Raw genomic sequence first — 17,180 nt, forward strand, 5'->3', positions numbered from 1 at the left:
TGCGTTGACATCAGCGCTTCCGCTGCGGGCTTCCTTATTATTCCTGTCACTAAGCCGCCCTTTAAATTCGCAATGAATGCCAAACAGCGAAACAGTTAAATGTTTTTTTTTCGGTTCCCGCTGTTGTTCGAGCCGCGGAAGTGCAACACCAACGAACCAACCAGGCCAGCCAGCAGACCAAACCAGAGCAGACCGGAACAGGATGCACTGAGAGAAAAGAGTGACAACTACCCCATAGTTATTAATTGATAATAATGTCCAATTGGGGTCACAAAAGAGCATGTGTGGCACTATTTGATTATAGTTATTTACACGCTTTTTACGTGGCTATCTACATAAACACAATGAATTGTTTATGAGAGAAACTAAACCGAGCTTTAATCCCTATCAGCTGAAATAGTTTTTGAACACTTTTCCATAAATAATTCTATTAAATCTTGCATGGTTTATACTATATATAAATATAGAGCAGTAAGCGACGTAAAAAATTGTTTGTAGTGCTTGAATTGGTTTCGCAATTGTGGCTTGGTTTGGGTCCTGCCAGTGCTGCAGGGAAAAGAGTTGGGACTGGGAAATGGGAAAGGAAACAACCGCAAGGTTACCCGGCCAAAGGGGTTGGCTGCGATGTCCTGGCGATGTCCTGGCGACGTCCTGGTGTCCCGCTGTCCTGGCGCGTCGTCGGCTGCCTTCGCGGTTACATTGACCCTTTTTCCACGGCCGCCTTTTGTTGCCGCTTGATAGGCTTTCTTGCCGTCAACGCTAATGGAGCTTAAAAAGTTGTCAAAGCGGCGCGGGTTTTATATTTTAATTTCAAAGTGCCAAAATAGAAAATGAAATGGAGCAAAAGGATGGCGTAGTCATCAAAAGGGCTCTGCAACAAGGCATCAAATCAACTGGATCCTCTGACATCGCAAATCAGACGCGAAGTGGGCAAAAAGCTGGCGGTCTATGCATATACAAATACATATATATATATATATTTATAGCGCAGACTATAGTCTGGGCATTTGTGGGGAGCGATGACGACCAACTCCTGTTGCCCATTTATTGCCATATGCTGACAGTGTTGCTCGCGGGCGGCGATGGGGGCCAATTTGAGCTGTCATAAAAATGTACAACAACCGGCTACAAAGCAAACAATGCGACGAGTGCCAACAGCAACAGCAACACAAACAGCAGCAACATCTACGGCAGCAACAGCAATGGCCGCATTCAGCAATTGTGCAAACAAATTGCTGTTGCACTTTACTTTTATTTTACGAGTGCGAATGCCAGAGCTTACTAGTATTTTTCTACGCTTTTTTTTTGCCACTACCCGTTTTCTGTGCCTCGCTTGACGGACCAAGGGAGTCCAGAAGTCCTGGAGTGCTGGAGAGCTGGTGTCCTGGAGTCCTGGAAGTGCTGCTGCCCAGCCACCCCAACCAATTTGCATTTTACTATCGCTGCAGGTTTTTATAGTTGTTGCTTTTGCATTTGCTCTTACTTTTTGATGCCTCACTCGGGCTGTGGATCCTTGTTCTGGTCCTGGTTTTATTTGCGGCCCGGCCCGCAATTTCCACTCCTCCCGATCCGTCGGACTTATCCGCCGAGCTCATCCCAGCGCTTTTTGCGGAATGCTCCGGTCATAAAGTTTACTTAACATGCCGCTGACGCTTTAGTATTTTTTGCTCCTGTTAGGATTCGGATTGGACAAGTCAAGCTGGAAAGCTCCTTCTGCCAGATGGACGACAAACACAGACGCAAACAAGGACTCAGGACTCAACCACACAGACAGAGGTTACAGATGTTGAAGAAGCGAAATCTCCAACATTGACCGGCATTTCTAATGTGCCCTGTTATGGCTGGCCATCAATTATATCAATTTCTGGGCGAGAACTTGAAGTAAACAAAACCACTTCAATGGCGGCTACTCAACTTGATTAGTTTGATCAAGAGGTAAGCTCACTTTCGGTCAGATTTATTGGCCGAGAACTCTTTGAAATATTTGTGAAATGCATTCATTTCAGCCGCAACTGCACTTTGTAAATGTCTTCAGGGCAACTTCAAATCCATTAAGGATTTATTCAGCTTAAACGTTGGTCCTCCGCCACAGAAAATTCTTAAATGTTCAGTTTCTAAAGGAGTTAAAAAAAATGTTAATTGCCTTCAAAGAAATTGATTCTCTCTTAAACAAGAACTGTTTTAACAAATCAATGCAAATATTAATAATTATTTGAAAAACACTGCCATGGCAATACATTTACTACTCGATTCATATACACATATCAAGCTTTTTCCTTTGCTAAATGAATCATCTAATATAATAGCACTTGTAAAATAAATCCAACAACGACACATCGTAAAACACTCTTCTAAAGTTATTTCGGATATCTCCATTGGTATCTCTATCACTCGTTCACTCGCACAAAATCAAAATACCCAGTCAAAACGAGCTCACACAACACTCCTAATCCATATTCCATCAAATTCGCTTTTAATACAGCGGACTCGAGTAAAATATAAACAATTTACAGCCACTTGCTGAGGTGAAATTTATTCAGAGTCCCATTCAATCGCGATGCCACTAAGCTCACACGCTGCTTTTCCTTCTCGACAATTTTCACAGGAAACGGCTTGGGGGGATGGGTTTTTCCTCTTTTTCCGAGCGATTTACGAGTCTGGCCTGGGTTCTATGTTATCCCGTCCCGGGGCATCCCCTGCATTTTACAACATTTGTATTTATTTGGCGTCATGAGTTTAAGATGTTGTTGATATATGTTTACCGTTGGGTGACACACACACACTCACACATACACAGCAAGTGGCAACTGCTGCAGCTTCACATAAGTAAATTAGGATTTATGCTTTGTTCTATTTGAGCGCTGCAAAGCCATAAACGATTTTTTATGCACAGCCACTTGGTTTTGGCGCGGAATGGTGGCGGTGGAGCAGTTCGCACCTTGCCGAATACGATTTACGACTTTGAGCATGTGAGAACGTAAAATTGTTATAAATTTGCATGTGCAGAATGCGAAAGAAGCCACTGCGTCTTAGCACTCTGAAAAAAAATGCTCAAAATCGCAGTAAAATTTAGTGATTCGCCATAAAACTAACGTGAATCAAATTCAAAGCGTGCGAGAATCTGACAATATCACAAAACATTTCTGAAGGCGGCAACATAAAACTTTCGCTGTTTGCTCGAAACTTGTTTGAAGAAATATGAATGAAATTGTTATTCACTTGAGTTTGTTCCAAATTTCCTTTCAAATGAATTTTAAAGCAAATTTATTGGTGTCTATGAGTATGCATATTAAGCTGGTATTAAAATACAAGTTAAGTGTACAATTTTGAATTGTTTTCAGTGCACGAATGGGAACAGCTTCTTTGGCGATGAGGAGGCAATAAACCCAACTTACGGCCAAGATCAATCGCAGCGGCTTGAGCCAGTTAATGGCACATGAAACTGAACAACAGAGGCACTCTCCAAATCGCCGGCAAGCAAAAGGAGCAGGACGATGGAGACAAAGGCGAAGGACGAAGGAGGAAGGATATATGTTCCATGTGAGTTGGCAGCACCAAGACCAAGTGAGCGTAATTAATGCGCTCAAATTTATCAAGCTGCATTAGGGCAATGAATGAAACCTGTAACTCATTTTGTCACCGAAAGTAAACAACGTAGTACAATGCGATGTAAACTGTTGCTAAGCCATCGCGTGTGTGCATATGTCTAAAAAAAAGTTTTCCCGCACTTTCCCTCACTGCGCCAGGCCGACATTTTCTTATTTTTCGCCCCGTGACCCACATGACTGACACATCGCGATGACGCAAATCTTAAAGCCGAAAGGACACACCCCCCCCCTCACCGAAAAAAAACAGAACACAACAGAACTGAACCAAGCCAAACCGAACCGAACAGTAGTAAGATGTTGTCGGCAGATAGTCCCCACTGGATTAATGCTGCCATAATTCCACGGGCGGCCTAAGGCCGTAGAGCCCCTTGTGAAGCTTGTGGAGTGGAGTTCATTTAATATATCCGATAAAAGTATTTGCAATAAATCCTGTAAAAGCTAATGATTAATTGCTCTGTAGCTTTTAACGTCAACGCGCATACTGGAGGCACGGATTGTGTGTCAGACAGCAAAGGCAGCGGCAACAAGAACAACAATGGCAAAGCCAAAGTGGCAGCGACATTGGCCAACGTGGCGTATGAGTAATTCGACTTTGACGCCGCAGCGCCGCGCGTGGTTTTGCCTACAGCCACACACACACACAGTCTCACACTCTTTCCAGGACTCTGTCACACACACACACCACTGTGGCACATTTGTCTCTGCTGTTAGTGTATGTTTCATGTTTTGCGTTATTGTCGCTTCAAGTAAAAACACAAAAATATTTATTTCAAATGAGTCCTGTGTACAACTGGGGACTGCGGAAACTGGTAAACAGAATGCTTTTCCGGCCCAACCCCAAACGGCCACGCCCCCAAAACGCCCACGGGAGATACCCTGTAATGGGTGTATCGGTGGTAAGAAAACTATTGTTCAACTTTAGTTTGGGATACTTTTAGACAGACAGCTAAAAAATTAGTCACCGCAGCGTATTGACAGTTACCATAAAGTCAAGAAGAGAGATTCTATTGTATATAATACGAATCACTTTCCTTTGTTATTTAGGGTACCTCGAATTCGTTACCCCGATACTGCAGAATCGCCTTCTTTTTTTTTTGGAATTCTTTTTGTTTTTGGTGGGTGGCGAAAGTTACTTTCAGGGGGTAGGTTGGGCTGCTTCTGCCGTTCAGTTGGCGCCTTTCCTGTGGCAGGGGACCGGGTGGAAGACAGCATTTGCCATAAATTGTGAAAGTGTCAACGAAAGGCAAAAATACACACACACACACACACACACAGATGCACACGCACGCACGCACTGAGGGAAAAAACAATGCTAACGACATACAAACAAACAAATCTATACTCATTTCGGCTACTGTACCTTGGAGTGGGGAAGCAACACGCACGCATATTTATTTTGAACACATCTTTTTTTTTTGGCCAGCTACAAATGCGTTATATAAATACGCCTCTACAGATACGCAGATGTATATGTATGTTCGTGAGTATGTATGGATGTATAGATTGCCTTTTACATACTCACGCATATTGTTCTAATCAGTGGCGATGTCCTGGCTCCTTGGAATGTCAATTTTTTGTTGCCTAATTTATTTGGCCAACCCAAACCAAAACCAATCGAAACCACCCTCTGGAAAAAGGGGGAGTTACTACTACTTTTGACACCACCCGTAGGAAAGCGCTTCAGATGATTATTGTCATGGTCGAAATTCTCGTCATTGGCATAGATTTTTCTCTCCCAAAAATTCAGAGGTTGGAGAACTTTGCATAAGCTCCTGCCGCTGACATCTTATGGAAGATGGATAGTTCTGTGGCGTGGTCAGGTACAATCGATAGCCGGCATATTTATGGTGGCCACGTGACCTTTCGCTGACCGCTGGACGTTTGGCAAGCGGTTTTGCTGACCCCTTTGCCCCGAAAAAGGAGGAAAAAGAGTTTCCTTTTTCTCCTTTAAGCCTGACAGATTTAAATCCCTCGAAAACTGCCCGAAATAATTAATCTCCTTAATTGAATACATGCGATTATGAATCAGCAAGGAGGACAAGCACTTACCACAATTACTGCATTAATTTCCGCCACTTGTCGAGTTGCCTTGGGGCTTTTGGTTCGGTTTGGTTTGGGTTTTCTTTTTGCTTTTCCTTCGCCTTTCCTTTTTCGGGGGTTGTACACTGTGTATATATAGGAATAATAATCATAAGGAGCTCCAGAGCATCTGGCCGGGGGCGTTGGTCCAGTGTTCCACTAAATTGGACACATCTGCACAGTTTTTCCTCACAGTTTGTGCCCCCAAATAAGGAAAATCCCTCCCACTTCGTCTTGGCAGCGTGTCAATCTTGCGAGTCAAATGGCGGCACGCATGGCAAAGTTTTTCCAGCCCACAGAGAAAGAGAGAACATTGCCTCAAATCCCCGCACGTATCCGCATTTCCACAATTCTACAATTCCGCATTTCCCATTTCCACATTGCCGGGAGTCTGGCGCATTTGCATTTGCCTCCGTACACAATTTGTATGCTTAAGTAAGCCGACTGCGTGCATGTTTCTAATGGGCGGCACAAAAGGTTAGCTTACCTGATGCTGAACACGGTAAAAAACACGCTGGAAAAGCGGCTTTCCCGCCCGCTTTTCACCACCCTTTCCCCGCACCAGCCACCACTCTCCCCGGGCAGCAACTGAAAACTCATTTCGCCTCGGGCGTGACTTTTATAGCACTTTGTTTCCGAGTAGCTAGAGCAATTCAGAAAACCAGAACCCAAACTTGTACCAAAAATTGTAAAAAAAAGGAGGAAAACTTTCGATACCAAAAGGTTTGAATACCCTTGTTTAGACATTGTTGTTATGACAGCTAGTCCTGAAAAACTTAAAATAAACTAGTTTTTCATTTTCGTTTTCCAGTTTTCATAAAAGCCATATAGAAGATTTATCAGATCTAGAATTTGCTATGATTAAATTAAATATATTATAGGTATATAATAGTTGGATAAACTTTTCGCATTTAAGATATAGACATACACACAAATAGATAGCCACGGATTATGTTCTTCTTACACACGTTATCATCACAATATCTTAGTACACATGTAAATTACTGTCTTACTACAAATGTAATTATCAAGATTTAATTACGATAAAGTTTATGGACTAAGTAAATTAAGGCAAAAGTTTTATTAAATAGAAACTTCCTATCAGAAACTCACTGACAACTTTTTCTTCCAATGCCATTTTCAGGATGCCCTTTTTAGATCGCAATCAAAAACAAAAGAGTGTGTGACAAATGATGGCTACATAATACAGCCAGAGCTCGCAGCATTCGAAAAAGTTTTCAATGAAATCGGGCAGGCAAAAAAAAAAAAACAAAAAACAAAAAGCGTAGACCTTCAAAATGACGAACTCAAGCAATTAACCTCTGTCAGGGTATACAAATGCGAAAAATGGATTTCTGCGAGGGCCACAAAACGATTTCAGAACTTTTGCCTTGGCAATTGCGAAATGCCAAAATGCGAAACACATTTCGGGTTCAAGTTGCTGATGGTGATTGTTGCCGCTGCAAATGCCACTGCTGCTGTTGCTGCTGCTGATGTTTTGGAACTTATCAACACGCCGATCACCTGCGACAGTTTCCGTTTTGCCTCAGATACATGTAGTCACCCATTGAGACAGGACCTAATTGCCCCGCACCCAGTTACACTTACAGCTCGAGTTCCATTCCCACAACCAGCGAGCCACCGAACCCTCAACCCAACCCAACCCGAACCCAAGCCCCCGCTCAAGGTGAGCAGTGTAAAAACTTCCTGTGCACTCATTTAGTCCTGCTGAGCTGTTGTCCCTTATGTAAGCAGCAGCAACATCAGCAGCAGCAGCAACACCAACTGCGACAACAGCAACAGCAGCAGAAACACGGAGCAACACGCCCCTTTCACCCGAACAATACAATACACAAAATGAAACGAAAAGGAGCTGAAAAAAAAAACGGATATAGAAATTCAATACTTTGATTCGTGCCACAAGCAAAACGAAGGAAGTGCAACCATACAAGGTAACCAAATAGCAGGACAACACGTACCACAAGCACTTGTTGGGATGTTCAGCTTACACTGCGAAAATCGCAAATCAGGGATTATACTTGGGGATTCAAAAACAATTACCAATATCATGAGGCGGCTAAGCGAAGGATTTATCAATGAATGAGAAACACCTTTATCTAAACACCTTTATAACCATTTACTTTCGGTTTCACTCTACAAACCTGTTATTTTTAAATACATAAATTGTTATGAAACTTAAAATTTGCCCCTCGCTTCCTTTTTCACCGTGCAGGATATAGGGCGGTGGTGAACGGCGTGCTTGCCGGCCAACAAGATTTCCCAACTGCAATGGCAACTTTTGGGCAACATTGCTGCATTATACTTAGTGGTTTCCACTTGATTGATGCCATCTGTTAGCTACCCACCCAAAAAACGCAGAAGTGGCGGGAAAGTTCGCCTCCCAACTAACGATCGACAGAAGTACAAATGTAATTGCCGAGCGCAAGTTACGTAGGAGGACTACTACTGCTACTGCTTAATAACAACATCACGCAATGTTCGCCGCGTGGGAAAGTAGTAGTACCGACGACTTACCGTTGGCTAATTACCGACATATAGATATCCTGCGAGTGTAACTATTAGCAGTCGGCAGGCATTCGCATCCGGTTGTCGAGAGGGGCGGGCGAGAGGCGAGGAAAAGGACTCTGGGAAAGCTCTCCTCTCCTCTGCAATCCTTTCCCCACTCACATGTCTGCCAATTATAAGCAACTAAACCGCAGATAAGAGCGGATGCTGAGGCTGCGACCGAGACCATATATCCCAGACTAACCCCAACATATCACCATCTCACTAGATCCCATACCCAGGAGCCAAAACCATGCCCATCCTCCCAGGGATGTGCTGTCAAAGCGACGTGACTAAGTGGTGAAAAATGATTTCGTGGCTACGTGTGACTCTCTCGCAGGGAATGAGCGGGCGTTAAGCGTTCACGGCTTCCTCCTGGAGAAGCACAGGTCCTGAAGATATCCTGGGAGAGCTGGAAGGAACTGGGGAACCCGAGTAGCAGCCACAGCCATCGAGAGGGTCACTTGACGAGATACCTCCAGAGGGGTGAAATAATGCTGGGAAATGGTTGAGGGGCTTGGGATTGGGTTTGGGCTTGGGGTTGAGGTGGGCTATCTTTTGGGATGGGAACTGCGAACTGGGAACTGAATGCATGTGCTGGAAGTGTTGTGCAATCGTCAAAGGATCAACACATTCGCTCTGCCTGGCGATGAGGTCGGTTCGTGAGGGAAATTTATCAAGACTTCACGGGCAGCATCCTCTGCAAAGGGAGGGAACTCAAGGAGCAGATGAAGACTTCTTAGAAAAGAAAACCCTATTCGTCTTTGGCAGAAGCTGCTTCCCTGAAGAAAGAAAGAAAACCCCGTGAGACAATAGGAAAACCTTTGAATGAAAACATCCAATAGATTCGAACCGCATCATTTTACAATCTTGCTGACCCTTAAGCAAATGGTTGATTTATGAGGGTTTGGATAGATAGGATATTTGAATATTAGGAAATAGGAAGCATTTCAAGCTATGGTTCATACTCATGAAGGACAACTTAAGCAAAGAAAAAATTAACACTTCTTTTGAGGCTTCATATTAATATGATCGGATAACTATTTTAGCCATTTTGCACAAAAGCATTTCTTCGTAAGTAAATGCACCCAACCATACAGAAATTCACCTCATGAACGTTTAGTTTGATCTTCGGTTCTTATTATTCATCGTTATCGCAACACCTGGTTTCCATCAGTCATCTTTCAGTGGCAGGATTTGGCATTCTTTGCTTTCTTTGCAAGACGGAAAGATTCCTTAGCGTATCTGTCGCCAATTCAGGGATAGCTTCCTTTATCCTGGCCAAGGAAATACCGCTGTCCTTGGTTCTCCGCCCTCCTGTTGCGTGTCACGCTGTCGTCGCTGGCATCTACATCCAACATCCTGAATCGCCTCCACCCCCAAGGACCAATCCTAGCATCCTTTTGCACCTCCATCTGCATCAGCATCTCCATCGCCTGCGTCGCTACTCCTTTCGTCCTTCGTCCTTCGTCCTTTTCGTGGCAGTCTGGGCGTCGTTGTCTTGCTGCCAAGTAGCACTCAAAGTGAGTTTGCGACGCATTGCCGCATTGTCGCTACTTCATCAGCAGCTACAGCTACATCCACATCCACATCCATTGCTACTGCTACGGCTACAGCTCCAGCTGAAGCTAAAGGCAAAGCCAAAGCTTTATAGCGAAGGCATCAAGTGCAAGTATCCATGTCCTGGCTGCACTTGTGCAGCGTCTTCTTCGTCATCGCCACCTCCTGCGGCTCCCCATCCCATCCCACTCCTGCGACACAGAATGTTGCCAGTTGGCAACTGAGCGTCCGCAGGAAATGAATACGTGTTGAATATTTGTCGAGTTGAAGCACAAGGACATGCAGGATAACATAAAGGATGGGGCTGTCGTATCGCCCACTCTCCACCCCCTAAGCACATACATCGCAAACAAGCATCCCAGCACAAATGCGAACAGCCTGGGCAAAAATAATGTCTCCATCAGGGCCAGAATATTTTGGCGAAGTTAAAGGCACTTATTCGAAAAAATTCTACAAATTGTTTTTCATACTTTAAAGTATGTTTTGAAATCCTTTCATTTATAGGGTCATATTTGGTAATACTACCATATAATAATAATAATTTATCAGTTTTAAAGGTGATATAGAGGTAGTTCGGTTTTAAATGAAGATTTCTATTTGATTGCCCTCCATTGTGTTTGCTTGGCACGGAGTGTATCCATCTACGTGGATGAGCTCCATGTGTCGCTTAGCCTTGCTGGCCGGGCTAATGCGCAAACCAAATATGATATACTATACGGGAATGTATATGCTGCGGATATATGTGCGGCGCAGCATCTGCCACAGATTTGCAAGCGTTTCACAAATAGCAACAACAAAAACAACAACAGCAGCAGCAGCAGGGGCAACAACAACATCGGCAGCGTCCCATCAGCAACAAGCTGCAAGGACCAAAACGCCAGCTGCTGCAAATGGCACGCATGAAAATGAAAGGCCCATCGAATGGGCGCGTTCATTGAGAATTTATTTCAATAAGAGAAAAGAGGAAAAATGAGAGGGTGAACATATATAGAGTGGGTAGTGCGGGGAATACTCGTACAAGGTACATATCCTGAGGGGCAGCACTAAAGGCCATCGGAAACTATAATCACGTATGTGCATATGTCTCGGGCAACACGAGTCTGCCAGGATATCAGCGCTAAGTGCTCTTGTTGCATGCTGCACAAGTAATTAAGATTAGTGACTCAATATGCACACAAACACAGGCGCACAACCACACAGGCACTTGTATGTGTTTGTCTGAAGACAGGATTCGTTAGACAAACAACTTAACTTGTTCTATGCCATCCTGTACGCTTTGTTTTAGCTGCACTCTGCAAAAATTTAGCAGGATGTTCATGACATCCTCTTAGCTTAAAGCAACTTAAATATAGAAATGAGGGAATAATAGCTCAGGATCTTGGAACTCTGATGAAATTTGCAGGAATTTCTTGGTCTACTTTTGGCCAAGAATGTTTAAGAAATGCTTAAAAATGTGAAGTAAATAAATTAATAATGCAGCTGCCTCTAGTTTATTTGGTATCAGAGTTGAAAGCGCTCTAGTCAAGCTGAGTGTAGACCACTTTAAGCTTTAATTTCTATTTCTACCTTCAACTAATGTGCATCCTTCGCTTGGCTCCTCTTGCACTTGGAATTACCAATTTACACAGCACAGATTTGCCGAAAGCAGCTTCCTTTGTGCGAAGAGTGTTGGCTCGGTAATTCCCACAAATTGAAGAATCAACTCGGTTGCCTGATTGATGCCTAACCCTCCGTAGTTTTGACTTCTCCGGGTTTCTAATTGAATCAACTGCTGCAAAGGGAGAATGCAGCCTCAGCCTCAGATATTCAAAGTATTTCCGAAGCGGCTGCATCCTGAAAGCCATTAGTTTATGGATGGCAAACAAAACAAATGCCAGAGGGCGCTAACCTGAGCTCGATCCCAGTCCCAATCCCATTCCCCTTCCCCTTCCCCTTCCCCTTCCCTAAACGAGTTCTTGTCCCAGTCCCGAAATGAAATTCAAGATCTGGGTGCAGCGCCAGAAACCAGAACCTAGAACCTGGAACCTTGGCCATAGATGAACCTCAACCGAAAGCGGGGTCAGGAATCAGGAATCAGCTGCTGTTGCATCCATGCAAAGGAAAATGGAAAATGAAATAATGCCAATGTGGACAGCTGTCGGAAAATTGTTGAAAGGCGACTGAAAAGCGGTCTTCGCTCTGCTCTCCGTATGGGGTTCAGTTTGCCCTTGGGCTGTTTTTTATGCAGGGGTTTTTCGTCCTGGCATCAGCAAATCATCATTATCATGCCAAATGCAGTTTTTAGCACTGAGAAAAAAATGAGTATTTACAATTAACCCTTCGAAACTCTTAGAAAATGTATGTGATTATTTTAAAGCAAATCACTTCAGAAATTTTACCTTTATAAAAATGTATAGATAATTTCTTATATTGGTTCCTTGGTTCGTAGATGGTAATTGAGTGCATCGCTTTTACCATTAATTGAAATATTGATTTTGTTCAGTGTGTGTTTATGTAGATCATCGACTGATGCCCCGTCTGCAGATCGCTGGGCGAGTCCTTGTCCCTTTCATTTCAATCTGCCTGCCTTTCGCTACCTGGACCGCACCTCAACTTTTGGGCCAGGGTTCGTGCCCTTCCCTCCACTGCCACTTCCCCCACCCTCGATTTCATCGCTCATGAGGAGAGGTCTTTGAACTCTGGGACGCGTCTAACGATTTGTGGGTTTCATTCGCTTTGTTGTCCGACTGCAACAGCTGCCAATTTTAGTGGAAGAAATGGGAGAGAATCCCTATCCCTATAACGATCCCAGTGAGATTTGCCCCTACTACTCGCAATCCCTATCCCTATCTCAACACACGATTCGTACGAAAGTCCGAAACAAATGTAATTAAAAATACAAAGTTTCGAATTACCGGAATGGTAACTGGATTCTGAAATGAACTGGACACACGCGCGCGTCCAGTTTTGGGGAAGCCCCGCAAGTGTCCGCCATATCCTTCGTATCCTTCATATCCTGTTGCCGGATATGCTAATAAGTTGGCCCATCAAAACTGGGCAAAGTGCAATTTCGGGCGATGACGTAAACTCGCCTTTATTTCACTTCCCCTCGTTGCGATGTTGTTATTGTTCTTTTTTACCTGTTTGCTGTTTCTATGCAGACGGCAAATGCCGAAAATGGGGTGGTGTTTGGGTGTTGCAGGGTGTTGCAGGGTGGTGGTGGTAGTGGTGGTGCCGTGTTGCTCTGATGATGATGATGGTGATGACGATGATGTCGATGGGGTGGTGGTTGTTGCACACAGCCATTCAAAAAGGAGTAACAATGAAATTACAGCAGGAACAGGAATAAATAGCATTTGGGAAAAACTCGACAGTGCCGGGACGCAAAAGGATATACATACATATATACCGAAAATGCCGAATACCCAGACTCAGAGCAAGCCAAACCCAAGCCCAAGCATAAACGCCCAGACTCCTAGTAACCCGGACACAGACATCGCGAATACAATAAAGATGAAAGAGAAGTCAATTGCGGATCCATCGAAGCGTGAATACTCTTTGTCGGGCCAACTGATTGGTTTATGGTGCCATAAACTACACGAGTCATACGGCGACAAAGGCCACGGAATCCTAATCAAAGGAAGCTTTACAAATTACATGTTGCTCGGCTGCCTCGCCGCTTTCCGTGCACCTCGATTGTTTCATTTCCTTATCGAATCGGTTATTGGAAATACTTGGGGTTTAATCCGTCGGATTTGCGGAACATATGTCCTCGGATGAACGGGTTACAAAGGCATTGCAAGGAAGGATAATAATTGACCACGGAAGCCGTCCAACTTATTTAAAGTAACAGACTTCAATCATGTTCAAGTATGGAAAAATATATATTAATTTGAGCTTAAAGAATAAACTGTTATCTCAGATGTTTAATAACATGTTTCTTTTCTAAAAGGATCTTAAAGTTAAAATAACATGTTCCGACAATAAAATAATCCCATGCATCATAAGAATAATCCATCATCAATTTAGCTGGTATGATGGAGTGGCATAGTTTGCATTTATACGTAATTCTTCTTCATCATATTAAAATATATATTATTTCAACACGAATTGCAAAGAATGTCTATCTACTTTGATACTTAAATATAATATTATCAAGTTCTAGAGCTAATAGCTTCAAATTTTCTGCAAATTTCCATATCCCTTGCCTATATAGGGCATGCTCAGTATACAATTCAGAATCAGACCCAGACTGAGTCTGGTACTCTCGTGCTGTTTCCACTTTAATACATCATTGAATGAAAAACGGAATGAGCATGCCAGACACCTGGCTCCCTTGGGCTCTGTACCTTTGTGAATTTTTACCTCCGTACCGCTGCCTCTGGCTTGCTTTTCCCTCTGGCCTTCGGTCTGCTCTGGGTGCCCAGTTGAAATGGAAGAGTGGAAGGGGAAGCTAGAGGAAGGAGGAAAGGATCAACAGTTTCTGGTTATAGTTCTACAGCTACAGCTGCCGTCGACGTCACTTCCGTGCCACGCGAGCGTCACACTTCTCACAAGAGAGTATGAGAGAGACAGAGATAGAGATATGGCCATATAGGATTGGAGGGTGTTGGGGGTTATAGCCAAAGTTTCGGGGCAACTCGCTAGGCAACGCCACCAAATAGCCCTTGGCAAGCTGACAAGCCGAATGGCCAGCGACTACGGCTGCAGCCAGTGGGGTGTGCATTTTAGATTCGGCCAAGAGTCGGGCATAATCTCCACCCACCGGCGGAAAGCGATTGAAAAGGGGGAAAAGCGCCCAAAACAGCTGGGCCAGCTGCAGCACTTGTAGAGCATTTCCTGCTCCGGCTCCTGCTCCTGGCGACTGGTCCTTGCTACTGCTACTGCTCCTGCTCCTTTTTGCACGCTCGCAAACGCGCTCAACTGAATCCCCGTAACTGGGCTGCGGTGCACCTTTCGTACTCTCGGACACGGACATCCACCCCCCCACTCAAAACTAAATAAACTAACAAATTTCAACGAAATTTAAAGGGTTGACCGAGTAAATACCCTTCTAGGATTGTTGATCGAAAAAATACCTATAAGGATATACATATATCAAATAAAATCAGTATAGAATATATGACAATTTTATTGATAGATTCAGTAAAAGAGATATATGGAAACCTATTGAAAGTTTAGATAAACATACAATTAGAAAATATCATTCAGCCATAATAACAAACAGTTATCGAGATAGTAAGCCAAAAACCCCAAGTACTTGCCCCTTAAACCCTTCATATTTGTCTTTCGAAAATGTGTCAGAGGTAGCACCCCTGGCTGGCTTGTAAGCCCATTTGAAATACTCCCTCGCAGGGTATGGAACAGGGCATAAACAAAAACTAATAGCTGCAAACTTAGCACACACACCGCACAGCTCGTAAAACACGAAACAGGAAGGCTGTCGCTGCATTAACCATATTGTCCTTGTTCCAGGTGAGCGCGCCCCATTCCGCCCGTCGTCGTCCTCTGCCGGCTGCATAATTTCGGTGGCCGCTTTTCCTCCGCAACTGAATTCTATTCTACATTTTCCTGTCGTGACGCGTGGCCCAAGTTCCGATTCGCTAGCCAAAGCCATATGGCCACGGAGCTGTAGAGCTTGAATCGCCTCAGTGCCTCACCATCTGCAGTCTACCTTCCGGATCGGATCGAGTTGGAAATATATTCATGTTCGTGGAGAGGGTGTGGAGTGTGCGCGTGGCCAGCGGCGATCGAGGGATTCAGGTCCTGCCTAGTGGGTCCTTGTACACACATTCCTCAAGGAGGCGGAGGGTGCGACTAACGAAGCGCAACAATTTCGTCGTTCGTGGGCCGCATAAAGCGCATCTTGGCCGGAATCGCCTTCAAGTCTGTTGGCTGGAAAAGCAGATTACCATGCGCTAGGAGCCGTGTGCCAGACGAGTGGTTTCGTCAACACCCTAAGAAAGGATGGGCACTGGGAAAAATAAGCTCTAAGATGCATATTTTAAGATGCTTTGATAGCCATAACATTTAACTCAAGATGTCGAATATGTGAAGTATAATAATTATCGGATAAAACATTTATAGTATAGTCATAGTTTATTTAATACCATAGCTAGGACTCGCAACATTTTCTCTCAGTGCAACCTGGGTGGGGTGGAAAGGGGCATACTTAGGGCTTCTACTTAGGTGCCGGGCGTAGGGCGAGCCCAATTTTTTTTTATAATTAGTGCAGTCGAATTCCACAGATGGTCTATACGTTACTTTGGCATTAATATTTACATACCGCCGTTCATTTTCAAGGAATGCCCGAAGAGGTCCTTATGGCCTGTCACTCCGCGAGATGGATGGACAGATATTTGGAGCGGTGGGCACTTCTTGGTTTTCCTCAAAAAATTCGAAATAGTTTAAACAGGGAAACCATAGAAAAAAGGTTGCATCTGTTTCGAGTGGGGCACAGGAAGTGGGTTCAACGAAGGACCCCGGGGGATACCATAGTAAACCGAATGAAAATTCCAATGAAAAGTATATATAATTTTTAAGGACTGCAGCCGCTGCAGAAGCGACGCTAAGCTCGTCTGAGGCAGACAAATTGTCTGTTGTCGCTGGCTAATTAAAAGGTTAAGAACTTTGTAATTTAAGTGTCTGATTATGCAAAGCCCGAGCTCCCCGTTCAGCTAACCGAAGCTCCACTTTAATTAATTAGTTTTGTGTGTGTTGCACTGACTGGGAATGCGAACAGATTGTATATGTAAGTAAGTCGCTTCTCAAGATGTTCTAGGGATTTTATGGTGGGTCATCTTGAACGCATTGTTTGAAAGCATTTCAAGGATTCTCTAAGGTTTTTACTTTAATCGAAGTAAGGTTAGTACTACATTTTAAAGTAGTATGTTACGAGTTATCTCTAGATAATGATTCTAGTTCTAATAGGTTCAATTAATAGCCAAACAAATGTTTTTACAAATATAAATATTGCTATAGACTTCACATAGCTGGACCCCTTTGCGGGCATCAAAAAACCCTGGAAATCCATCCCAAAATCGTGTTCATTTCATACTGGGAGTGTGGCATATGACACATCCAGCTGTCAATCAAACCCAACTCGGCAGGAGCTGCAATTAATCATCCAACGATTTGAGTTGCCGCACTCATATCCGACCTCTGTGATCTGAAAAGTAAACCACTTATTCATGGCCAGTGGAGAGCCGTCAGTGCAGAGAGACGAGGGCGACAGAAGTTAGTTTGTGCTGTTTATCTTGTACTAACTGAGTTAGGGCCAAGGACCAGCGACTGTTGCATCCCCTCAACCCGTTACCCCAACCAGCATAGTATATATGTTTACGGGAAAGTAGCGTACACCCCCCTTTGGCCATCCCGTCGCTGGCAATT

General features: G+C 44.0%; 1 protein-coding gene across 1 annotated transcript; it reads left to right on the forward strand.

Moving 5' to 3' along the window:
* The first annotated feature begins 6,940 nt into the window (after positions 1–6,940).
* On the forward strand, positions 6,941–7,826 carry CG43915 (uncharacterized protein). The gene has a single exon (NM_001274460.1). It carries the CDS (start codon positions 7,093–7,095, stop codon positions 7,408–7,410), a length of 318 nt encoding a protein of 105 aa, NP_001261389.1. The 5' UTR covers positions 6,941–7,092; the 3' UTR covers positions 7,411–7,826.
* Positions 7,827–17,180: the final 9,354 nt, after the last annotated feature.

This window comes from Drosophila melanogaster, chromosome 3L (genome assembly GCF_000001215.4).
Source record: "Drosophila melanogaster chromosome 3L".
Lineage (NCBI taxonomy): Eukaryota > Metazoa > Arthropoda > Insecta > Diptera > Drosophilidae > Drosophila > Drosophila melanogaster.